Source organism: Psammomys obesus, unplaced genomic scaffold (assembly GCF_907164565.1).
Source record: "Psammomys obesus unplaced genomic scaffold, mPsaObe1.curated_primary_1811, whole genome shotgun sequence".
Taxonomy (NCBI): domain Eukaryota; kingdom Metazoa; phylum Chordata; class Mammalia; order Rodentia; family Muridae; genus Psammomys; species Psammomys obesus.
In genome coordinates this window covers 50997403-51023884 of record NW_026585644.1, presented here as the reverse complement: position 1 = coordinate 51023884, position 26482 = coordinate 50997403, and the positions used below count along the sequence as shown (strand labels likewise).

At 49.6% G+C, this 26482-nt stretch overlaps 1 protein-coding gene across 1 annotated transcript in view; it reads left to right on the top strand.

Annotated features, from left to right (window-relative positions):
• The window catches only part of Kcnk12 (potassium two pore domain channel subfamily K member 12), a 38461-nt gene extending 26115 nt beyond the window's left edge, over nucleotides 1–12346 (top strand). Inside the window, exon 2 of the mRNA XM_055619471.1 lies at nucleotides 11384–12346. Coding sequence (XP_055475446.1) covers nucleotides 11384–12285 — 902 coding nt within the window. The 3' untranslated portion in view covers nucleotides 12286–12346. The remainder of the gene's footprint in view (nucleotides 1–11383) is intronic.
• The last annotated feature ends 14136 nt before the right edge of the window (nucleotides 12347–26482 follow it).

Sequence of the window (26482 nt, the reverse complement as noted above, 5' to 3'; positions counted from 1 at the left end):
TCTTGGCAGTCAAGCCTGACCCCTTTCAGATGCCCCCTTCACAGACACGCTCCCCATGGCGCACTGTGTGCCCTTGGCTGTAGGACAGTGCTCCTCATCACAGCCATCCCCACTCCCTGTCTTCATGTATCAAAACCACAGCACACTTAGTTTTAGCCCAAAGACTGAGAAACCCTTCAGAAACTCATTAAAGGAATGAAACTCTGACCAAGAGGGAAGCTTCGATCCTAGAACAGTGTTTGCCGGTGACTGACAGAGTCGGTTCCAGCAGGATGTCAAAGCTGCTCTCCCAGGGTAGGAGGAAGCCTGGAGAACTGTGCAACCTCACTGGCCAGACAGGATGGAAAACACAAAGGGCTAAATAATACTTCAGGACAACAGGCAACAACAGGACACAGGCAACAGGGCACTAAATGCCTGACAAGAAGAAAGTACTGCCAGGTGGGCCAATGAGATCGCTCAGGGGACAGAGGTGCTTGCTGCCAAGCCTTATGATCTGAGTTCAAGTCCCAGGACCCACGTGGTAGAAGGAGAGAACTGACTCTTGCATACTGTCTTCTGACTCCACACACAGGCATGGTATGCACATGCCTCCCAATAAGTAAATTAAAAAATAAATAATGTAGTAAAAAAATTCAAAAAGTGCCACCGGGCGATGAGTGAGTCACAAGGTGAGGATGCAGGAAGCACGTGTCTCCTGGTGATGGGAGGTAGTCAGCGCTCAGGCAGCGAGGGTGGGAGAGTGGCATGCCAGCCGTGTGTTGGTAACGCCCATGTGAGATGGTGTAAGGAGGAGGCACAGAGGCCCGGCTACCTCTGTGCTCACTGGGAGAAGAAAAGAGTAATCAGTGTCCAGTGCATTATCCTGTGACCTTTGCCAAGGTCATTGACAGCTCCAAACGTTGACCCCTGTCTTAGTCAATGTCCTATTGAAGAGACACTATGACCACAACAACTCTCATAAAGAAAAACATTTAATTGGGGCTGGCTTGTAGGTTCAGAGGTTTAGTCCACTATCATCATGGCAGGAAGCATGATGGCACACTGGAGAAGGAGCTGAGCGTTCTACATTCCGGCAGGCAGCAGGAAGACAAAGTGACACAGGACCTGGCTTAAGCATTTGAAACCCCAAAGCCTACCCCACAGTGGCACACTTCCTCCAATGAGGCCACACCCACTCCATCAAGGCCACACCTCCTAATAGCACCACTCCCTAATCATCAAACATTCAAGTCTATGAGCCTCTGGGGGCCATTCCTACCCAAACCACCACAGCCTCCATCAGAAGACAGTACAAACTGGTGCCACAGCCCTAGGGCAGGCGCCTCTCTGCATGGTACTATTGACTGGGAATGTGTCTGGAATCGAAATCACAGTCTCACTCTCTTACCTGCAGGCTTGGGGAAGGGGGTAGGACCCAAGAAGATAAGGAAAAAGTTTTGGGTGTCACGACTGTGCCCCGATCTCTGCTCTTCTTTCACACCTGTTCCTTTGCCAAGCCTGTGTAATGACTCTGGACTGTGGCTCCAAGTGCACTCCGGGGGTGCTGGGCCTGGGGTTCCAAAGGTTCAGTTCACACCACGGCTCCACTCCCTGTATAACCATCATTGGCCAGCCCGACATAGCTCCTCAGCTCGGCGGTGACAGTTTCACCCTGCTGACCCTTCCAGGCTGTAAGGAAGCCCTGTGCCAAAACACTCTGAGGGGCTGCCGTAGCTGCTTTGACGGATGCCTTGGCCTGTCCGCCAGCCTCTGGATGGGGCACGTCAGCAGGTTGGCAGGGCACACACGGGATTCTCTGTGAATGCTCCGGGTATTTCTCTGCAGCTTTGAAGCTGGGGGTCTGTCCTCACCGTGCCTTCTTGTCTCCCATGAACATCCAACAGGCTACCTTCTGTTGGAGTTGTTGACAGACGCAGAACGCCATGGTCTATCACCAAGTCATCCCTGAGAGCCTGTCAGCTAGCCTTCGGGGTTTTAAAGGGCCCATCTCTTAGGGGAAGCCTGACTATTCCTGGCCATCCCTGGAGCCTCCCCATGGTGCTGCGAAGTAGGGAGCAATAAGCAGGGCTGGGCAGGCAGAGGGACTCTTCCTTAACCTGCTGCTCCTAACCCTGGGCCCTTTTTGGCCACACAAAGTCTTAGGCCAAGGCTGGGGTTCTGAGTTTTTGATGGGGGTGTGGGGGGTGATCTAATCCTCAAAGGGGATTAGTCATCCAAGAGACAAGGGCAGAGCTTGGGGGCAGGATGGAGCCTGACTCTATGTAAATGAGTCATCTTCCCGCCAGCTCCGCAGAGCCTGCGTTTGACAGCTGCTCCCCAGGAGAGGTTGTGGGGCGGCAGCTACCCGGAGGCAAGAGTAGTTAACCGGCTTTTAATAACTCATTTTGTTGAATGATTTCTGGAGAGGAGAGAACAGTTTAATCCCAGAGATGAAGCGCAGAGTGGGGGTTGACTGCAGCCCCAGCAGGAAAGCTGTGCCAGAGCACAGAGCTCCAGGGAACAGCTCTTTGCCACAGCTTACCAGAACCTTTCTCCTATTGAAAAGCACTGACCTGGGCTGGAGAGACGGCTCAGAGGTTAAGAGCACTGACTGCTCTTCCAGAGATCCTGAGTTCAATCCCCAGCAACCACATGGTGGCTCATGACCATCCATAAGGATTCTGGTGCCTTCTGGCATGCAGGTGTACATGCAGACACAATATTGTATACATAATAAATAAATCTTTAAAAAGAAAAAAAGAAAAGCTGACCTAGCTAGTGGCTCGGTGATAAGGAGCTCGCTGCACTTGTGGACATGCAGAAGACCCTGGATTCTATCTTCATCACCAAGAGAGAAAGGCATTGGTCTGCTTCAGGGGGTTGAGTTCTATTTTCCCAGCTTCCTTGTCCCCTCAGCCTCCCTGGAACTCAGCTTCCTGCCATTAAAGAAAATTACCTCAGAGACTCCAAAAGACAAGCCAGGCAGGCAGAATGAGGGGAGGGGGTACTTTTGCCATGTGGCTGGCTGTTTCCTGCCTCTGGATCCAGAGTCACTGAGCTTTCAGTAAGATGGACACTCACCCGTGTACCCACAAAGCCAAACACTCCGACCACAAGCAGCAATGCACACAGAGCAGAAGGCCTCAGACACAGCTTTTCCACCAACAGCCCCATCTGTCATCTATCTACCTATCATCTATCTTCTATCTTTCTATCTACCCACTATCATCTACTATTTACCCAGCTAACATCTATCTGCCTGTCTTTACATCTATTTATCATATATATATATATATATATATATATATATATATATATATATATACCTATCATCTATCTATCTATCTATCTATCTATCTATCTATCTATCTATCTATCATCTATCTGTCATCTATCTTCTATCTATCTATTTATATAAGTATATATGTATCATCTATTTATCTACCTACCTACCTACCTCTCTGGATTGAAAAGCTGGTGCTTATGCTTACCTCTAGATGGACCTCCTGCCCAGCAGAGAGCCCAAGACTGGAATTGAGCTCAGAGGTGAATCTAAGTAAGGCCCAGTAAAGGGAAAAGACAAGACCATGACAGAGCCAGGCTGATCTTGTTCCTGTTCCTAGATTCCTACATAGTGTTTTAAACTCCACTTTTCTCACATATTGGCCCTGAAGCCCTTCAGCTGTGATGTAGGGGCCATGCCTGGCCCAGGGTGTTTCCTGTGAAGCTAGTGCTCTCACATCACCCGCTAGGCCCCATGGAAACCCATGCCCTCCTGCTGTCCTCACGACCACAGTGAGAGATTGGCACGAGTGTCTTAAAGGGAAAAGCAGAGGGGAGGGGTAAGCAGTACTTTGTCCCTGTCATCTCGCTTGTAGACGGAGCCCCTCAATAGTCCATGAAAGGAGGCCAAGCCTTGGGAACGGTGATGTCCTGACTTTCTTCTGAGGCTTCTTTAGACTTCTGTTCCTAGAAAGCAGAGCTGGGTTGAATTCATTCATGCAAAGCGATGAGGTAGATAGAAGCCTCTCCTGGCATTCTTTTTTCCCCACAGACTCCCGACGCACTCCAACACAGCCGCAGTCAGGCACCAGAAGCCTGAACCCCACACGTTCCCCAGACCCTAGCAATGGCGTGCCTTTCTCAGTCCTGGAGTTTGGCTCCCACGCTCTCGAAATTCCAGTCTTCGAAACTGAGCACAAACACGCCCTCCGCCCCCCGGGCTTTCCCACTCACCCAGCAGGGGACTTGAGGAGGCGTCCATTGGGTGCACCTGGCAGCTGGGAGTGTCTGTAGGCTCCCCAGGTGATGCTGCTATGTGACTAGATGCAAACACTGCCACCATAGACAAAGCTCCCTTATTTCTTCCAAACTCTTGCATGTATGTCTCTCTTCCCTTGTCTTACCACAAGTTCTTCTAGCTACAAACATCACTGTGCCATGATCCTGGGCACGTTAAGAGCTTCAGCACTGTCATCTGTTGGGGTGGGTCCTATCTATGAGTCTCACAATGAGTATGATGTTGATTTCCACCCCCGTCCGTCCAATCTGAGGCACTCTTCATTAGGGATATTCTCAACTGTGTATCATGAGGGATTTAAAATACTGCCAAAGAAACGATGGCATTGCTTGTAAGATGCATGACTGTCGGAGAGACTGTGAGTTAGGATCAAGGAAGCCTGGTGAGTGCACTAGACTTGTGACAAGGGTTAAATGAACTGCTAAGTATGAGGCACTTGATGTGATGCCTGGGATCATGAAGGCTCAGCCAGTGACCGCTGTTCCTCGCCCTCCTCGGTTCCAGCCCTCTGTCCCAGCCCTCCTTTTAGCCCTGGCTCTCTCAAGAGGTCCAGACTCATCAAGGTAACTGGCTGTCCACCCAAGACAGTAGAGTGAGGCAGAACGCGCTGACATGCTGTGGTCCTGAAATGCCAGGTCTGTGCTTTGTGGCCTGGGAAGCCTCTGCCTGCATTTCTCAACTGACCAGACCTCCTCCATGGAGCGTGGCTGAGAACCTCTTTTCCTCTCTCTTTTTTTTAAATTTATTTTTATTTCCTGCACGTCGGTGTTTTGCCTGCATGTATATCTGTGTGAGGGTATCAGGTCTTCTGGAACTGGAGTTACAGATAGGTGTGAGCTGCCATGTGGGAGCTGGGAATTGAACCTAGGCCCTCTGGAAGAGCAGCCAGTATTAATCGCTGAGCCATCTCTCCAGCCCACCACCACCACCACCACATTTCTTATAGAATCAGGCTGTGTTCCATCTCCATGCAGCTTCCCCCACCTCACAGCCCACCCCACACTTCCTTCTCTTCTACATCCAAGAAAGCCTCAGCAGAGCCCAGCCTTTCATGAGTCTTAGAATCCTTGAATATTAAGTTAAATTTGAATTTAGCCAATTCAAAAGTTTCAGGGTAAGGTGGTGCATGCCTGTAATTTCAGTACTTGTAATCCTAGTTCTGAGGCAGGGAGGTTGCAGAAAGTCTGAGGCCAGTCTGGGTCACAGAACAAGGTTGTCTCAAAACAGTGTCAAATGAGATGCTAGGGCAGGTGGATTTCCATTGCCAAAATTAGCAACTCAAAAACTTCAGACCCGAAATTTCAATTCTAGTTCACATAGGGAACTGTCTTTTAGTAAAAATATGCCCACAGTGGAAATCCTACCTACGGCTGGACAGAGTCCAGCTAAGAAATCCTCCAAGATATCTACTGACATTTATCATAATGACTATAGCAGATTCATATGGAGATATTTGTTAAAGTACAGATCACTGGGCACCAAATAAACCCCCTAGAATGGATCATGTCCTGCAATCTGCACTATAGTCATCTAGCCCAGCTGCTTGTAGCACTCTGATTGTTGAACCATCCTAAAGAAATTCTTAGTGGCATTTTCAGTCTCAAGAGAATTCCAGATTTCCCTGTACGTTATACCCCTCTTCCCAGAGTCAACAGTGCAGCACCTCCTGGCAGAGGGTCCGACAGGGTAATGAGCCAACTCTCCCATGGCCTAGGCCAGGGTGGAAAGGTCACAGGCCCCAGGACAGCCCCTGACCTATGGGTCCATGAGCATCTCTGCTTCCATGTTAACTCCCTTCACAGAGTAGCTGGATGGGAAGAGAGTGTCAGTGTCCAGTGTCCTGCAGAGGGTATATGGTGCTCATTATCAATGTGTGCTCTATCTCAGTCCCAGGTTCCTCAAGCCAAACTCCAGAGGTTCTCTCAGCAGGGCCATTTGTGAAGGGTAATGAGCCTCACCTGTTTTTGTCGGAGTGACATAATAAAGCCTTGAGTGCCTGCTCTTTGCTGATTGGGACGGCAGATCATCTGTGGCATAAACGACACAGCAGGCTTGGTGTGGCCCTGGGGACAGGCTGCACCTCTGCAGGTTGTGATGGGTAGGGGGAGGTCTCCATTTGGTGGGGATTGCCTTACCCCTGACTGTGGCTTCTAAGTCCTTCTCCAGACTCAGCCTGGATGCCCAGGAGCTGCCTGGGTTTGAGGGAGCTGCTATCTACTGAGGAAAGCAATGTCTAGCCAGCTCCTCAGCCTTCCCGGGTGTCCTGAGCCCTGAATGTTAATAAGACAATAAAAGAGACACTCAGTGGCTGCTCATTGATTCGCCAGACAGCCTCCAGAGCTGTTGTCACCTATGGATACCTAGCTGCATACCAGTGTCATTCCACGGGTACTGGCATTGTCCTTCCAAGGGGTTGTGCTGAGTACAGTCTGAGTGAAGGCTCCAGCACAGCTTCTAGCCCTGCTCTGTGTAGGGACAATAGGAGCCAGCTGTGCACAAATAAGTTGGTATTAAAGGCCATTTATCTGGTATTGGTCATCTTGCTGAGGCCCCTGGAAGATTGAGCTATCCAAGAAGCCAGATTCACACCCTAAACCCAAGTGGAAGCCGGGAATCCAGACATGGGGAGCAGGGGTGTTAGGGTCCCCCCACACACACTGGAGGGTGGAGGAGACAAGTCCTGGCCACATGGATGGGCCTGTGGCAACCCCATGGAGAGCCAAGTACCCTGCCTGTGGCCAACCAGACTTTCACCCAGAAGCAACAAACATCTCATGCTCAAGCCCTGGGTCAGCCGTTTTCTAAGTGACCAGCTTGTCTTATCTGTGCTATGGGAAGGCAAGTCCACCTTGGTGGCAACAGTAGAGGAAGAACAGTGGTGCCTCCCCAAGTCCGGGTCTAGGTGGTGCTGTGGTGGCTGTGGTTCGGCACAGCCACAAAGGGCTCTTAGCAACAAGATTCATGACACGTAAAGATACTCTTCTTCTCACCGCCATCTCTCCTCCTGAATGTGGGGCCTGGCCACTGCTTTGCTGTAACCTGTGGTTTCTTCCCTGGAGTGGGTCCTGCCTCTCTACAGGTTGTAGAGACGATGTGAGCGGATACACTGGGCCAGCTCAGTGTGCAGAGCAAGCGCTGTGGAATTGGTTTGTTGAGTGGAAGTGGAGAGCAGCTTCTTTCCATCGCTGTCTTTAAGGGCCTTCTGCATCCCTTAACATCATCTTCCATAAACACCAGAGTTTCCAAGTAGCTTTCTCTTTGGTTTGGCTTTTTGTGCCCATTTTGAGATTGAGAGGCATTCTCAGATACCAAGTCCAACCTTATAGTTCACTTCCTGTCAAAGTTTAGCTGGCTTCTCCCTCTCTGACCTGACGAGGGGCCCAGGAGTGTGAGTGCGGGGGAGGGCACGGTTGTGCTGGAACTTTTTCTTATGTCACTGGCCCTTAATAGCCTCTTTTAGCTGTTGCTGGTGAGATGTACTGCCCACTCTAAGAACGGGCATGCCCTTTTTTAGAGCCTTGGGTTCAATTCCTAGTACCAACCAACCAGCCAATACTCATGGTCAAAGAACAAAACAGCGTGAGAAAGGGATCAGGAAACAGCCTTGCAAGGACATGCCTCCGTTGGCCTAAAGACCCCTCATTAAGGCACCTACCAGGAGTGCCTAGGGATCAAGCCTTCAGCACATAGGCATTTGGGGGCCATTCAAGATCCAAACCAGTCAGCTGTGGTGGTGAATGCTCATAGGATGTAGAAGCAGGAGAATTAGGACCTCAAAGTCATTCTTGAATGCATACCAAATTTGAGACTAGCTGTGTTAAATGGTAAATTGCTCCCTAGCCTTGAGAAGATCCAAAGAGTAAGCTAGGCACAGTGGCATGCACCACCCCCAGGGAAACGGAGGCAAAAGGCAGCCTTGGATAGTGTCTAAAATATCCAGTCTATAGCACCTTTGAGATAACTGCTCTCATCCCCGCCTTCTTCCTTTCCTGCCTGTGCAAGTTCCCACCCAGACAGCTGGCCCGCACAGCCTCAGACTTTGAGGACACTGTCTGGCTGTCCTGGAATTCCCTACATTCCACTCCAACATCCGTGCAGGTGGGTGAGAGCCCTGGAAGCCTCAGGCAACACCCAGCTAAGAGGAGCTGCTTTGTTTGCCATCTGAAGTTCAAGGGTCTTTTGACAGCCCCGCCCCTGCCTATAACCTTAGGTGGCCTGGGGGTCTGTGGAAGGAGCCTGCACACAATGACTCTAATGCCACAAATCCATCTCCCCTCAATATCCAGGCTAGTTTCTACCCTTTCAGATACCTGGGGATATGAAGGGGATGGAGGTGAGGGAGCCCTAGCTGTCAAACTTGTTTTACCTATTTAGTAAACCTAGCATGGATAGGTCCCGCCTGATGTTTAATCACACACCTGTAATCCCAGCACTCTAGGGATAGAATAAGGGGTCCAGAGCTCCAGTCCTTGGTTACATAGCAAATCTGAAGCCATCCTGGACTACATGAGACCCTGTTACAAAGAACCACATGCATGCCACAGGTTGTTCTTGAGACTTCAGCTGAAAAGCTGAAAGAACAAGAAAATCCAATTCAGCATCCCCTTCTTGAGAAAACTAAGCAGCAATTTTCCAGGCTCAGGATCGTCCATCTCTTTAGGAATTAAACACAGGAATCCCTCCACTAGAGGCTTTGTTTCCCTGCCAGAGCAGAAGCATGTTTTGTGACAAATGGAGGTGACAGTCTGTCTTCCTGCAAGCAGCAGGCCAGGCTCTCACTGCCCCACCCCCCTCACTAACACAATTCTCGAGACAGGTCAGAATTTGGCTTTTGGGTGGGTATGGAGCTCAGTGGTAGAGCACTGGCCCAGGCTGGCCTCAGGATGGCTGCAATCTCCAACCATGATGAAATAAAAGAAAACAACAACAACAAAAAACATCCCCTTGTTTTTCTCTGAAACTCTAATAAAACAGTGTTCAAGCTTAAATAGTAAGTTATAACAAAAGAAGACTAAAATCTCTTCCAGTTTTAACACTCTAAAGATCAAGATTTTTTTCCTTATCACGGAAGTGTGAGAAAACACATAAAACATACAGTTTAACATGTCCAACACAGCTAGCATTTGGGTGACATTTTGAGGACCCCTATATGTAAATCCCAAGACAGCCCCAGCTCTTACGATTTGATCAGCAAAATAGGCATCCCTAAGAAAAGATTGTACCATATTATTGAAATAGGCTATTTTCTTTTATGTCCAGCTTTGTGTTCAAAGCTCTTTTTTGTGATATTCATAATAGTGTATATAGCCATGGCTTATGCTTTTTTTCCCAGTGTATGAGGTTTCTTTGTAATGAGATGATTTCCTTCCCATGATCTACTCATGTTGCTACACTGGCTTATCAGCCTAGGACTTTAAGCTGTATGAGTGGGGGAGGGTGGAAGGGTAAAAGGGGGCGAGTGCAGGTGCCCGAGGCTTTGAATGCCCCTGGAGCTGGTGTTGCAGCTGGTGTAGGTGCTCAGATAAAGTCTGCTACAAGAGCAGTATGCTCCTAGCGGCTGGGCCCCTGATCTCTCCAGCCCCTGATCCAGGACTTTCTAAGTTCACTTTACTTACTTTGTTTTCGAGACAGAGTCTCCTATATCCTAGGCTGGCTTCCAGCTGACTATATAGCCAAAGATGACCTTGAACTCCTAATTCTCCTGCCTCCGCTTCCTAAATGCTGGGATTACAAACATCCATCATCATGCTGTGATCTACCTCCACATACACCAACATACATAGAGTTGACTTCTTTATGAGCCCAGGAACTTGAGTTTGGCTTTGGAGTATTGTAAACCCCCCCCCCTTCACATTCCTGGGCAAACTACTAACGTTTTGTCTGTTTTGTTACTGTTACTCGCTTTTTTCATTCTTTTGTGGAAATTTTGGAATGCAGCGAATTAAACCACCTTTCTTGGTGAGTGATAGCATGATTTTTTTCCCTGAACTTGAGTCAGTAAGCTTAAGATGAACAGGTAAGTTGGGCATTTCCTCCAGGAAATCAAGAAAATGATTAGCATCCAAGCTTAAGGAATTTGCCCTGCAGGTGTTAGGCCTAGTTAAGAGACGCTAAGCCAAATAGGACAAAGCATCCTTAAGCTCTTCCCAGAGCTGGACCTGCCTCACAGCACGCAGGTTGCTCCTTTCTATTGGGTATGAAGGGACTGGTATGCCTCTGAGCTGCTCCTATAGGCATGGAAATGTCTCATGGTGCACGCCCTCTCTCTTTCTGTGTGTGTCTGTCTGTCTGTCTCTTTGTCTCTCTGTTTCTCTCCTCCTCCCCAACCCTCTAATGAGCACACTGGTGGGCCACCAGGCCTTCTGTGGGAATCCATTAACAAACCCGTTAAAACCTGGCTTTCAACAAATGGGTAGGTTACCTTTTAATTACAAGAGTTCAAAGCAGTAAGCGGCTGCCTGGACGTAGGGCAGGCCTTCCAGGACAAAACTCCAGCCACACACCAGCACCACAGGATCCGCCTAGATCAAGTCATTTCCCTTGGGCATGGTGTGAGCAAAGGTGACTGATGGAGGTCCTAGAGGGACAGAGATCTGAAACCCGGCAGCAGATGTCCAGATTTGCACTAAAAAGGATGAGGGGGGTTACTGGTCCCCAAAATGATCCTTTCTGTGAGCTTTGCAAGTGAACCAGTGAGTGCTACCTGGTCATTCTAACTGGTCCCAGAGGAAGCAATTCCAATTGCAAAATGTTCTCCCGGAAGCCTAGCCCAACAAGCCCGTCTGCCGGGAGTCCATAGAAAATTCCGGTAGGCTCACACGTGTCATTTGTTGGTTTGGGGGTAGCTCAGTGGTTTGCCTCTATGCACCTGCTGCTGCTTGGTGCACGATTGGACCCATCATAGGGCCTACCTACCCATGTTTAAATATCCCCAAGGCAAGGGGCTTCTCCATCTTGTTGGGGTTCACTGTGATCAGGCGTCAGCAAGAGAGGGAACCGTCTAAGCACTGTCCCGCCCCCAACTGACTTAACATTTGCCTGCTTCAGGGCCACTCCAGAGAAAACGCCTGCCCCCGCTGACCCTGGCTGTCCTCTCCCCAGGTTTCGGCATGACCACCCCAGCCACGGTGGGCGGGAAGGCCTTCCTCATCGCCTACGGACTGTTCGGCTGCGCGGGGACTATCCTGTTCTTCAACCTCTTCCTGGAGCGCATCATCTCGCTGCTGGCCTTCATCATGCGCGCCTGCCGGGAGCGCCAGCTGCGCCGCAGCGGCCTGCTGCCCGCCTCCTTCCGCCGCGGCTCGGCGCTGTCGGAGGCGGACAGCCTGGCGGGCTGGAAGCCCTCGGTGTACCACGTGCTGCTCATCCTGGGCCTGTTCGCAGTGCTGCTGGCCTGCTGCGCCTCGGCCATGTACACCAGCGTGGAGGGCTGGGACTACATGGACTCGCTCTACTTCTGCTTCGTCACCTTCAGCACCATCGGCTTCGGGGACCTGGTGAGCAGCCAGCACGCCGCCTACCGGAACCAGGGGCTCTACCGCCTAGGCAACTTCCTCTTCATCCTGCTCGGCGTGTGCTGCATCTACTCGCTCTTCAACGTCATCTCCATCCTCATCAAGCAGGTGCTCAACTGGATGCTGCGCAAGCTGAGCTGCCGCTGCTGCACGCGCTGCTGCCCGGCGCCCGGCGCGCCCCTGGCACGGCGCAACGCCATCACCCCGGGCTCCCGGCTGCGCCGTCGCCTGGCCGCGCTGGGCGCCGACCCCGCCACCCGCGACAGCGACGCCGAGGGCCGCCGTCTGTCGGGCGAGCTCATCTCCATGCGCGACCTCACGGCGTCCAACAAGGTGTCGCTGGCGCTGCTGCAGAAGCAGCTGTCCGAGACGGCCAACGGCTACCCGCGCGGCGTGTGCGTCAACACGCGCCAGAACGGCTTCTCGGGCGGCGTGGGCGCCCTGGGCATCATGAACAACCGGCTAGCAGAGACCAGCGCCTCCAGGTAGAGCGGCCTACCGCCCCCAGCGCCGCGGACCCGGCCCGGGCTGCGCGCCGCCGGGCGGCTTTGCTTCACTGCTCTCTGAGACGGCGCTTTCTTAATCTGTATCCAATAAAAACGAAACCAAAAAAACAACCACAGAAACAAACATGTTTTCTAAAGAAATGCTATTTGGCCAGGCCTGGCGTTGTCAAAGGCAAGTGTTAGATGAGACTATAATTTTTTTTTTTTTTGAGTCCCCTCTTGGAGAATCGTGGTCTGCAATAGATTCCCCCCCCCCGCCCTCTCCCCAGAAAGAAAAAGTGGCACCCCAAATTCCCCGTCCGCGCCAGCGCATACTGCGGCAAGGAGAGTGCATTCTTGGGCTTTGCAGACAGGCACTAAACCCTTCCCCATGCGCATAAGCAGCTGGCAACCCTGAAGCATATGGTGCCGCCTTTCATGGCTCTGAATTACCTCCTCAGCCTTTAGAATCCTGGCCCAGCCTAGCAGCTTCCTTCTGGTCGTCAGAAGTGATATAGTCACAGTTTTGACAGGTGGGGGCGGGGCGCGCCATCTGTTGCCTCCCGTGTGTATATATAGAACAGCCACTACACACAGGGAACGGTGTAGTATTATGCAATGAGAGGAAACACAGCACCGACCTGCGGTCGGTGGCACCCCCTCACACACACACACTCGGAAATTGCAAATGGTGAGGGGCTTTGCTGGCCTTTCTCAGCCGCAGCTGGTCCACTTACTGAGTTGTTCTTGTGGAAGCCCAGGGGGACCTGTGGGGAGAGGAACTCTCCCACAGGGGGTCCTGCCCCACCTCAGCGTGAACTCTGAAACGAGCCCCCAACCTTCCTTTCATTCACAAGCCTCACGCACGCACGCACGCACGCACGCACGCAGGGCTGCTTTCCATTGCTGACTAGGACAGGTTGTCTCCTCACAGATAAGATTTTGTTATTGTTGTCTTCTTAACTTCTTATCGACCAGAGCAGCTCTTCCCCTTCTTAGAGAGCCTGGGGGTGCAGAGCACAGCGGGCCACCCACGTTTGCTCTGACTCAGGCCTCTGCCCTCTACCCACACGGGGCCTACAGCTCCAGAAACCCAAAGCAGCCATATTGCCAATGTCGAGCCATTGACCTCCTGCGCCCACCACACAGAGTTTGGGGGCAAGCACAGTGAGGTCACATTCTGAGTACTGTGTGGTCTCGAGACCGAATGATCAGGCGGGGTTGCTTTCTTTCTGCAGTCTGCACTGGAGGTGCAGGAGGCAGGAGGGAGGGAGCCGCCAGACCCATGGATGGGAGGAACCCTGGGGCTAAAATGGTGTTCTGAATGGTCCTCAGGCTGAAGGGAGAATCTCCCAGACTGCCTCTGCAGAGGGAAGTCCAGGAGCCGCAGGCTTCCCTGAAATGGCAGAGTCTGAAGCCGTGAAAGAACACACCGCTGCCCTTTGTCTCAGCTAAAGAAATGTCAACATTTGGGAAAAGTCGTGTCGTTGTTTGTAAATATATGGTGTGACCCAATGCACACGGAATTTTTACAAAAGTGTCATCTCCATACCGTCCCTCTCCCTGGCAAAAGTGCCTGGAGCGTGTGTGTGTGTGTGTGTGTGTGTGTGTGTGTGTGTGTGCGCGCGCGCATGTACACTCACACGCGCAGAACATGTTTGAATGTCAAACTCCTCTTTCTCCTTCCAGTTTCAGTTAGGAAGGGGGAAAACTAACCCAGGACACGGGGACTCCGTTATTCTGAGTAGTTGCTAATCTGGTTTGAGGTTGGTCTTTAAACACAGGCTCTAGTCTGGTGTGGAACCAATGAGATAGGACTGGCAGGAGAGAGAAAGTCTTGCCAACTCTTCAAGGGTAGACCCCTCCAGAAGCCGTGTGTCCAGGATCCACTGTGACTGTCCATCAGGGCCAGCTCACGACCTACCGTCTGGATAATGTGCCAGAAGGGGACTACATCCTCTAAGACATGTGTCTTCAGTATAGGGCTTCTGACTGGAAGCAAAGCACAGGCCTTATCCCTTTAAAAGAGGAACAGATTAAAAAGCATCCAATTAGAGATGTTACCTAGGCAACGGGGAAATAACTTGGGGAGCTGAGCTATCCAGAGGGGGAAGTAGAGATCCCCATGGCAGAGGCATCTGGACCAGGCAAAATAGCAGTTTGCCCATGGGAGGAAGTGCCGGCTTCAGCGCTGTAGGGCCAAGGTGGACAAAGTAAGACATCCAGGACGCCACACTGGCAAATGCATAGGTCTGCATGGAATCCTGCCTCCTTGGAAGCAGGGGGAACGAGCTGCAGAGTCCTCCTCCAGGGGAGAGGAATGCCAGGAGTCCTTGGCAGCCTCCTCCGTCACCATGCTTCTCAGCTCGAATAAGTTGCTTATGTTGCACAGCCTGAGCTGTTTGCAGTTTCTTTCCTGTGCTTTGGCTTCGGAGGAAGGCGATTGGCTGCAGTGAGAGCAAGTTTCACAATGAAGCATGTGCGTGACGTGAGGGGGCCGGGGAAGGAAGCCCCTGTTCTCCTCCCCTCTCATGACTTCCCAAGGAAACGTCTGTCCTCCGAGTACAACACACAGTATCTCAGGATCCAGTGGCATGTGTACGTTGCTGCCCCTGTCCCTCTGGCCCCACCACACAGCACCAGTCTCCGTCTCACTATGTACCACATGCCACCATTCTCTGCTCAGACCAAAGGATTCAGTGCCCCAGGTGCCTGGGGGCTGATCTCTTAAAAAGCTGGCGCTCGCCAGGCCCCCAGGGAATTGATAGAGCAATAGAGTCAGGTGTTGTGGTTTCCTGTTTAAGAGAAAACTGAGGACCAGGAATAGGCTCTCCATAGTTTGAAAACAATGACATTGATCAAGACCCCTTGCTAAGAAGGGCTCCATGTCCATAGATGGCAACACCTCTTCCATGATCACGGATATATCTAGTCTGACCTATGGCTGGCAGCTCACCAGTGTTTTCAATTCCTGTGGGCTGTGGCACACCTGCCTAACCTCAGGTCCACACTCACAGCGTCCTACTGCGCTGTGGGCTCCTATAATGACATTCTGACTCCCATAATCCTTTGTCTTCTGATTGTGGCCACACAGAACACAGGAACCAGGGGCTGGGCCTCAGGCCTTCTCAGAGTTAATTGGGTAGGTAAAGAAGCCAGTGTTGGTGTCATTGCTCACTAAAGTGTAGCCAGTCCCTGTTTCTTCCAAATGAAGCCTCAGGTCCTGGTTGGATGGCCTAAGGGCTCAGGCAGTTGAGGGTCTTCAACCCTTGCATAGTGACAGGGAGCCCTGGCCCTTGCATGTCATGTCATAGGCAGACACACGCACAGCAGCCTTACAAACAGCTACTAGCCCATTCTGCAGAGGACCCTCCTAGCCGGAGCCACTTTAAGAAGGACTTTTCCGGTTTAATTCTCTAGAGGTCTCCTAGAGCTTTGTTCCTCTTTGTGTTGGGGGAAGGGTTATATACAGTGTGCATGTGTTTGTGTGTTACACAGAAGCCAGCATCCAGCCCCAAGCCCACCCTAAGAAGACCTCCCCCACCCCTGTAGCCTCCTCTTCCCACAGGTTCTGGCGTGAGGGTACCTGAGCCCTTATTAACAGAGATGCTTCTGGGGGACAGAGCCCAATACCACCTTACCCAGTCAGCCACCACCGGGCCTGTGGGCCACCTGGGTCTATCTTAATGTAACCTTTTACACTCTTGGGGGGGGGAAATAAAAGCACAATTCTCTACCAGTGTCTGGCAGGCCTTGCCAGCCAGCAGCTCAGAGCACTTCCGCATCCAGGAGAGGGTGTGGGGCTTCGTCTGTCTGTCTCTGGGGTTGCTGACCAAAGTCTGGTGACAGTGAAGGCTCTTTCTGCAGAGTGGAAAGGGGGAGGACCTATTGAAGCCGTTCCTGGCCCCACATGGGCTCAACAGCACAGACCCTGGAGCAGTCCCAGCACCTGCAGGCGTCCTGCAGTGGCGTCACTGAGCAAAGCCAGCCTCACTGTGCATGGAACAGAAGCGAGACCCGAGACTCTTGCCCCTCCTCCCAAGGAAGCTGGCCCTGGCTTTACAACTAATATTTTATGCTGCATTCTCTGGGGAGGGGTTCCAGCATGCAGGCAAGCCCATGGCACCTGGAAACAACACATCTCTCCTTCTGAGCAGCACTTTGCTCTGAGAGAGGACTAAAGGGTATTTAAATCAATGATGAATAAAAAGCAGCCTGCCACCCTTTAAGCTGTTTGTTTTCTGTCTGGTTGGGCCTCCTCCTCCTCCTCCTCCTCCTCCTCCTCCTCCTCCTCTTCCTCCTCCTCCCGACTTCCTGTTCTCACTGCTTCTCCAGGTCCCTTCAGACTTGGGACTCTACAAATCCAGCAGAGCTATCCCTGGGCCAGGCTGGGCTAAGGTTAGGAAAGTCAGGGCACAAACTGAACCACGGCCACATTCTCATACTTGGTTGCACTTGACCCTCTAAAGTGATCTTGAAAAGATGCTCAGACCAGGCCCTACCCAGAAGGGACCCTGGGCAGGCACCAGGACTAATACTTTTTTTTCTTTTTTTTTTTTTTTTTTTTTTTTTTTTACTTAGTGCAGGTGATTCTCCAGTTTGCACTACAGATACAGAGCAGTCACATTATGGAGAGTCCCCACTCAGAGCCAAGCTCTGGATGCTGCATCCAGATCTGCAGTCACAGAAATGGCTCAGCTCCTGGCTTTCCTCATCTCTCAAGTGGGATCATGACCCTGCATCCTACTTCCCCAAAAGATTAGGAGTAAGCAGAGGCTGGGAACTCTTGAGAAGTACAAAGTGCTCCAGGGATGCAAGGAGTTCTCACTCTGAGGGGCATTTTATGAGGGAAGTCCCTGTCACTTCCCCATGGCAGACAGGCTTTAACTAGTGCATTGTCCTGGAAAACCTCTCCTTCACAGCAGCCCTCGGCTCTAGCATCGGCTCTAGCATCGCAGAGTCTACTGAGACATCCTTTCTCCTCCATCTGCCCCTCCTAGTGATACAGTATTACAGAGGAGTCCTTGAAGTCAACAGAGCCTTTCTCAAGAAACTAGGGCCCCAGAAATTCAATAGCCACCAAAGCCACCCTGACGTTTCAGGGTCTAGTTTGGAAATTTTGAAGAGTGGAATTCATAGCCCGCAGAGGGTAAGTGATAGAGAGAAATTTATTATAGATCAATAGGAGGGCACTTAAGAGGGGAAAAGAAAGAGAACAGAGTTCCTCGATAGCAGGAAGGATCCCAGGAAGGTACACCAAGCTTGGCGGCCTTGGATATTAATGTCGGAGGAAGAGAGAGGAGGAAGGCAAGCTGGTCGACCAAGTTCGAACTGCCAATGTCTAGGACTTTCAGTTACATCTTCATTCATTCGAATTTCCAGGAGAGGGGTATTTTTTCAGAGGAATTGAGATAAGGAACATACACACCCACCCAGGAACTCACACTCACACTCATACACACACACACACACACACACACACACACACACACACACAACATTCTCCCATCACCAGCTTCTGGCCATAGCAGAAACAAAACAAATAATGTAGCAGAAACATAGCTTAAACACTCCCAGCATCTCTGAGCTCTGGCCAGGATGAAGCTGCCACCAGGCCTAAGGACATTTCCTGCTTTTAGCCAAGAGAGAATCTGGTCATGTAAGGGGAGAGGGGTCTTTTCACATTAAACTACCTAGCCAGTTTCTCCTTCATTTATTATCATTTCTTTCGTATGTCCTAATCCATGGCCACACCTACCCAGGCTCCACCTACCTCTCCTGGCCTCACCCACCAAAGTCTACACTCTCCAGCCTCATAAACTCCCACCCTACTGACCACAACCAAAGGCACCGGCCTCTTCCCTCTGCTCCCTGCACCAGGGCCTTTCATGTGATAAGATGGAGCAAGGAATTTAATGGGAGATGGTCTGCTCAGAGGTCAAGAGCATGGGCTACTGCATAGGCCCCAGGCTGGATTCCCATCACCAACACGGCTGCTTACAACTGGCTGTAGCTCCCATTCTGGCCTCTTCTCACCTCAATGGGCACCACATACACACAATATGAATATATACATGAAGGCAAAACACTCATACACCTGAAATAACAATAAATAACAGAAGTTCCATTAAAACACTGGCTTTTTACCAGTTTCTGCCTTTTGTTTTAGTGCTGGAGTAAGCTGCTAAACTGACTTGAATGTCTGTGAGCTCACCTTGCCATTTAAAGTACCCTGGCCCATAGCATTTCTGGAGAGAGGGCTTCCAACAGCCCCACCTCTAATTGTGACCATTAGCTAAGCTAAAATGCTAGCCACACATGGGTGCCAGTCACCCACTAGCTCTGCCTACCTTTGATGAGGGTCGCCAGCTGTGGCCCAGCTCTGTGAAACATACATATCTTCATGGAGATGATTCAGGTGGCCCTTAACTGTTTTTCAGATGCCAAGGCTTGTGATTCCTGAATGACATTTTGGGAGCCCAAAGGACAATACCGGGGTGGACAGCACCATCCCATACAGAATGGTCCAATGATTGACTTACATTCCCAGCAAGGCAAAAGTCTAATTACGTCTCCATTCAAAGGTAGGACCCCAAGACAACACACATCACTTTCATTCTCTTTCTACCAGCCCAAACTTTGCCATATGACCTAACATGGCTACAAAGGCTCTGAAAACTATTTTTCATCAAGTTGGCCTTGGACTTAGAGTGGTTCCTGTTCGGGCTCCTGAGGGTACAGTCTGTAGGGGGTGATAGTCAGGTTGGGTTTGTAGCTCTTTGTTATTACTAGTGTGATTCTGATGCCTGTGTAGCCATCACCTCAATCTCCCAGCAATTGAGCCCCATTAACAAGCCTACCTGGAAGGAAATTGGCAAGGAATTCTGGGAAACGTAGTGTTCATACTTCCAGCCTCAGTAAAGTAAAAACAGTTTAGAGGCAGTAAATATAAAGTGGAACACCGAGCATCATGTTGGGTCATTCACAAACTCCTGTAGTTCTGGATCCATGGGATCCAGCAACCTCTTCTGGCCTCTGTGGCTACCTGCACACACACACAAACACACACACATAAAGAAAAATAAAATAAATCCTTATCAATAAAAGGGTACAGCGCTCCTCTAGGACGCCTCAGGCATCATGAAGCAAAGACAGTTACATTCTAGTCCTTTATTTGGTCAGCAGTTTATTACGGAGTCGAGGCCTCACTGTATTACCCAGGTTTGTGTAAGCACAGACTCAAGGTACCTCCGCCACCAGAGGAACTATAGAACCTCATTCCCTTCATGCCCCTCTCGTCCACCAGTAGCACACGACTTCATTTTGAAGGACACATTCACAGAGGGTTTGTTTATAGAATTACTAGAAAATGCTTCCAATGGCAGCAGCCAGCCAGCCAGCACTCCTGGCCTGGCTTTTCCCTCTGCATGATTGCAAACTGATCCTCTTTAGCAGACAGTTGCCTTTTTCATGTCAGCAAAATGAGAGGCTGGCCTTTGGTCTCTGTCACCTTGACGTTCTGACGGTCTAGGGAAGGGGGGAGAAATGTCAGGGGTCCACGGGGTTCCCCATCAGAACCACAGGTAACGCCTCCCAAGGTCTGTCTAGCTTGAACAATTGATCCCAGCTGTCTCCACAGCCTGGGTCAGCAGGACCAGCCATCCGGATGCCTGAGGGAGGAAACATCCCCCCTGAGGGTACAGCTTCAGCATCTTACAGCCCAGAGAGGAACACAGACTCCAGGCTCTTGTTCTCCCCAGTTTCTAAACCCCAGTGGCCACGTGAAATGTTCTCTAGACATATGTTGTCGACTAATGTCCCACTAGCCACACACACACACTTAGGTTTAAATGGATTTAAATTTCAAAGTGAACTTCCAGCCTTGAGCTGGCCAGGTGTTGCGCAGGTAAAGGAACTCATCACCAAGCCTGATTGCTTGAGTGTGAGTCCTGGAGAGAGCTGACTTCTGAAAGTTGTCCCCTGCCCTCCACTCGCTCACTCTGGCATGCTTTCTCCCGCCTGCCCACTCACGCACAATAAATGTAACAATCTTCAGTTGCTCTAGACACATGTGTTCAATAGCTATGTAGCATTAACAGCCACATAAGATGGCTGATCTTCGGTGTCCATTTGAGATCTGAAATCTCCTAGAAAGACACACCTCTGGGCACATCTTTAGAAGCTTTCCAGAGAGGATCAACCAAAGGGGAAGATGCACAAATGTGGGTTGGGAGCATCCATGGGCTGGGGTCCTGGGCAGAACAAAAAGGATGAACTGAGCAGTCACGCGCTCTGCTTCCCTGTGTGACTGCGGTGTGACCATGCCTGGCACGCTCACTGGCAACTCGAGCCGCTCTTCTCCAGCAGGAAGATGGCACTCTCAAACCATGAGCCCAAGTCAAACCTTCCTGCTGGCAGCAGCTGCCAGGCACTGTGTTAGTGTGAGCTTCTGCTCAGCACGACGACGCAGTGTGTCTGTCCCTCCAGAAGGCACCGACACAGGGCCAACCTTGGGGCAGAGGGCTGAAGCAGACGTCCTGCTCCAGGCCTCAGATCCCACTGTGGTCCCTTCTACCTCCAACCGGCTTCTGCTCCATTGTCCCAGGGAGAGGCCCAAGCACTTTGCATTGTATGTACCCATGTGTACACATCCAACCCAAAACCAGGGTCACGCTGTGACCCCACATCAGTGTAAATCCGCACTCTCAGGCATGACTGTGCACAGTGGGAACGCCCTCCCTCCGCAGCTGCCACAGGCCTTGGGTTATAGATAGGCTACATGTGGGAGCTCAGAGGACAGTCTAAAAATCAGTCTTTGCTTTCCACCTTGCTTGAGACGGGGTCCCTTCATTGTTTTCCACTTCCTATGACACACAAATTTATAGGAATTCTGCTGCCTCCACCTCTCGCCTCCCCATAGGAGCTCTGGGGTTCCAGATATCCACCCATTAACCTACTGTACATGCCATTGCAAGTGGTCCATCAAAGCAGACAGGGCAATACGATCTAGAGGCAACAGCTAAACAGCCAGCCTGGCTACAAACAACTTGGCAGAAAGTGTCCTAACAGAGATCCAGAGGCTGCTTAGAGGATGACCAAACACCCCCAAGCCTCAAAGGCAAGTGCTAGGGTTTCATCTTTTTTTTTTTTTTAAGATTTATTTATTTATTATGTATACAATGTGTTTGCATGTACACCTGCACAACAGAAGAGGGCATCAGATTTCATTTTAGATGGTTGCTGGGAATTGAACTCATGACCTCTGGAAGAGCAGCCAGTGCTCTTAACCTCTTAACCTCTGAGCCATCTCTCCAGCCCCTAGGGTTTCATCTTAACGGATACAAGTTTCTCTTTCCCTAATGGAAGCATTAGAACTTTCCCCCCTCTTATACAAGGAAAATGCCTCATGTTCTAATGATCCTAACCCTAGCAATTTCATTTGTCTATTTTCACCACTTAGTCACTCCTCTGAGGACAATGTACAGAGTCCAGATTTCTTCCAAGATTTTAATTGGACCTATCGTGAGGGATCTGGAAACGAGTAAAACTATCCAAATGAGGAGATGATGGATCCATTAAAAATGTTCTTCATGAGCCTGTGTTCCCTGAACACAGCGGGGTGGAGGCAAGGAGCCAGAAAAGGGCTCCACAATACACCTGAGCCGTAAAAACCCTCCCCTTCTCCTCAGTCAACCCTGAGAGGAAGGAGCAGGAAAAGGGAAGTAGCTAGCCTGCAGCTGATGCACGAGGAAAATGTACAATTCTGTGGCCACGGTGAGAACAAGGGCCCATGCTGCAGAGTGCTGTTGGCTGGGTGGACTAAGAGCTAGGGGACCAGCCCTGCAGCCCTGTGCCGATCTGGCCGAGGCAGCTCTGTGCACTTACCTGTCCCTGGGGAAATCACCTGCCTTGGCTATATACTGGCACTTCTTCTTCTTCCTCTTCTTCTTCTTCTTCTTCTTCTTCTTCTTCTTCTTCTTCTTCTTCTTTTAAGATTTACCTATTTTGCTGTTTCAGGTTTTTGTTCATTTGTTTTGTTTTTGAGGTTGTATTTAAACACAAATTTCTTCGCTGCATAGCCTGACATTGGGATTAATGACTTTGATGGCCCTCTGTGCTGCTCTTTCTATGATGGTTTTTTGGTTCTTAAGGCATTGTGAGCAATCTCAGCGCTGTAAGATGCATTGCACATCAGCAGCATGGCCAGCTCCTTGACACTGTGGACCAGAAACTTCCGGAAGCCTCTGGGTAGCCTGTGCTTGCTTTTCCTGTTGCTTCTAAACAATGTTGGGCATCAGGATCCGGCCCTTGAATCTTCTCTGCACCCTGTTGGCAATACCTCCGGGTTTGTTCCTTTGCTTAATTTTGACATATCAGTCTGACTGGGTCCTGATGAAGTTGTTGGTCCTCTTTTTGATGATCCTGGTTTTCACCAGAGGCTGGAGGACAGCCATGATACTGCAAAAGAAATGGCAGCCACCACGTAGGTATCGCCAAGGAAGGAGAAAGGGGTGGCAATGCCTGCTTCAGGTTTTAATTGGGGTCCTCGGTACACTGAGAATTGATTTTCCTACAAGGTGAAAGACACAAATCTAATTCATTCTTCTGCAGGTGGATATTCAGTTTTGCCAGCACCAGTTGCAGAAAATGCTTTTTCCAGCTGGGCGGTGGTGGTGGTGGCATAGCACCTTTAATCGCAGTGCTCAGGGAGTCAGAGGGAGATGGAGCTCTGTGAGTTCAAAGCCAGCCTGGTCTACAAAGCAAGTCCAAGACATCCAAAGCTACACAGAGAAACCCTGTCTCAAAACAACAACAACAACCACAAAGACTTTTTCTGCTGTGGTGTTTCGCCTCCTTGAAGTGGGCACAGTCCCACTGGTCCACCTCTTTGTTTTTCCCACACAAGCTGCCTTTATCACTATAGCTTTATAGTATAATTTGAAGTCCAGTATGATGATCTCTCAGTATGTCCTTACTCCAGGAGATCTTTGGTGGTTCTATATGAACTCTTGAATTTTTTTCCAGATCTGTGAAAAAGACTTTGGAATATTGGTATTGTATTAAATCTGTAGATTAATTTCACAATGTAACTATCTTCACAATATTAATTCTGTTAATTCAGGAGCATGGGAGTTCTTTCCATCACTTTGTGTCTTCTTTGGTTTTCTTTTTCGATGACGTTTTCACTGTTGAGGCTTCTTTAGTTAGGTGTGTTCCTAAGTACTAAATTTGGGGTTGAGGAGTTATTTGAAATGGTATATTTTCGTAACTACTTTCTCTTTGAGCGCTATGTTGGTATATATGAAAGCTACTGTTTGTTTTTCTTTCTGTTTGGTTTTTGGTTTGTCTGTTTTGGTTTTGTGGGCTTGGTGTTTTGTCTTTGTTTTTGAGACATGGTCTCACTATGCACCCTGGCTGACCTGGAACTCACTATGCAGATCAGGATGAAGCACAAGGCGGAAGAAGACATCGCCCCTTCCCAATGCTGCCTTCTTCCCTGTCCCAGAGGGAGCCGCCTTTAATCCTCTTAGCACAGTTCTCTACCTTTTCCTCTCTAGTTTCCAGCAGCATGCTTAGGTGACTGTTTCCCAATTTTAAATATTTCTTACAGGCTGGAGAGATGGCTCAGCGGTTAAAAGCACTGTCTGTTCCTCCAGAGGTCCTGAGTTCAATTCTCAGCAACCACATGGTGGCTCACAACCATGTAAACTGGTATCTAATGCCCTCTTCTGGCATGCAGGTGTACATGCGGATAGAGCACAAATACGTAAAATAGATACATAATTTTTTTAAATGTATATTATCTTACAAAGATTTACATGCTCACACCCTCCCCCGCCCCGTCCAGTATATGTGTTATCCTAACACTCACTGACATTTACATTTTTGTAGGCAAATGAACAGAATTCACAGCAGAGATGTGCAGGATGCCGCTGAGGCTCGGGGTTACCACAGAGACAGACGGCAGCACTTAAAATGAGACAATGTCTCAGACACAGAAAGGGGAAGTCACTCAAGGCCGGCAACAGGGTCAGTTCCTGGAAGATCATGTGCTGAGCTGAGGCTTGGGGGAGAGAGGGAGGAAAGGGCTAGGGAGAGCTTGACAGTACTGAGCTCCTGAACAGCATGGTGACTAAATGCAGCTGTAGTGGACTGTGTAGCTCAAAAGCCATTGTATCTCAAAAAGCTAGAAGACGTGATTTTGAGTATTTTTGCTACAGAGAAATAAGTGCCTAGGATGTAGTTCGATGGTAGAATGCTTTCCTAACATGTGTGGGACCCTGAGTCTGATGCCCTGAAAAATGTTTGTGGACAATTATGTTTAATTTTATTTAAATATAAACAGCATATACATGTATGAAAAGATCACATTTTGATTCTTACACTTTTTATAATTTTTACATTTTATTACTATTTAGGGTTCAGGTTTTTTGTTGTTGTTGTTGTTGTTTTAGGTGTGTGTACACATGGAAGTGACATGACAACTTGCTGGAGTTCTCTTCTACCATATGGTTTCCAGGTATCAAACTAAGTACAAAAGACACGTTTTTGGGGGTAGCAGGCTTTTTGTTGTTGTTGTTATTGGGTTTTTGTTGTTGCTTGTTTTCTTTTTCTTTGCTGTTTTTTGTTGTTGTTTGTTTGTTTGTTTGTTTGAGACAGGGTTTCTCTGTATGTAGCCCTGACTGTCCTGAAACTCACTTTTTAGCCTCAAACTCACAGAGATCCACCTGCCTCTGCCTCCCAAGTGCTGGGATTAAAGGCGTGCACCCCAAGCCTGGCTTTTGTAGAACTGGGGAATGAACTGAAAATCTCATTCAAGGCTATCTCTCTGAACCTATACCTTCAACCCTAACTTAGTGGTGTTTTTATGTCTTTGAATGCTGTTACATCTTTCGGTAGCCCCTGCTTTCTGCACCCCTCACTCACTAAGCCCTGAAGAAATGGCATTTGAGAACTCTAATACAGTCTTAGGTTACAGAAAAGGAAAGAAAACCAAGGCAGGGAGGGACCAGTTAAAGTCACACAGGTAAGCAGGTTCCGCAGCCCAAGGCAGCCTTCGTGATAGACTACACGGCTGCTCTCTAGTTCTCTGTCCAGGCACACGTGGCTCATTAGTTGCACAAATTCAAAGCAGAGTATAAGGAGAAGCCCAGGGCTCAGCCCCAGGCTGGTTAAAGCATTCTTAGCTTGTGCAAGGACATAAGTGGCTTTCAAGTGACCCTAAGCTTTGAGGCACCCCACTCAGTGTCTTGCTCCAAACACTGCTAACACTGTGTTCTCAAGACCAATGTCTTCACTTCTTCTGGCTCTGAGGTTTTAGAAACCCATGCCACCTCAGTTAACTCATTCTGCCTCATCCATGTGGACTGAAATATGAGTTCTCAGCTACTGCTCTAGTGCCATGTCTGCCTGCTGCCATGTTCCCAGCTCGGCATGGAGTCTAACCACATGGGACCAAGAGCCCCAAATTAAACATTGTCACTTATAAGTTGCCTTGGTAATGATGTTTGTCACAGCCCCAAAGAGTTATGAAGACTGAAGTCAGTGCTAGGAAATGAGCTATTGCTGTGATAGGCCTGACATGGGTGTTTTTGGGGATATATGGACAACTTTGGAGCTCTGAGCTAGGAAAGCAATTGAATGCTATAGGTGGAGCATAACAGGATTTCCTAACAGGAGCATGGAAGAGAGGAATGCTGAGACCAGTGTGGACTATAGAGGCCTGGCTCAAAGTGGGAAACAATATCTGGGCTAGAGCCCTCCCTTTCCTGATGTTTTGGCAAAGAACGTGGCTGGGTTTTGACTTTGTTCTAAGAATCTGCCTGAAGCCAAATTGGAGAGTTTGAGACTAATTTTGTTGAAAAAGGGATTTCAAGAAATCCTAACTTGACTCTGTCACTTGGCCACTAGTGATGACTTATATGCAGGTCTACAGTGACAAAGGGCGTGAGGGGCAAAGGGACATACAAAATGTACAGTAGAGCAGGAAAAAAAGAGCACTAAGGAATTTAATATAGCCAAGGCTTGTGCTGAAAGAGATAAGGAGAGGCTGAAGTGAAATTGAATAAAGGAAGTGGTGCCCTCAGGCAAGGCCCTACCTGGCTAGGCATCCAACTTGTAGAAAGAAAATGCCTAAGGAATTAATGAAAATATTACGCAAATATAATTAAAGAGGGAGCCATGCCAACATGGCATTGCCA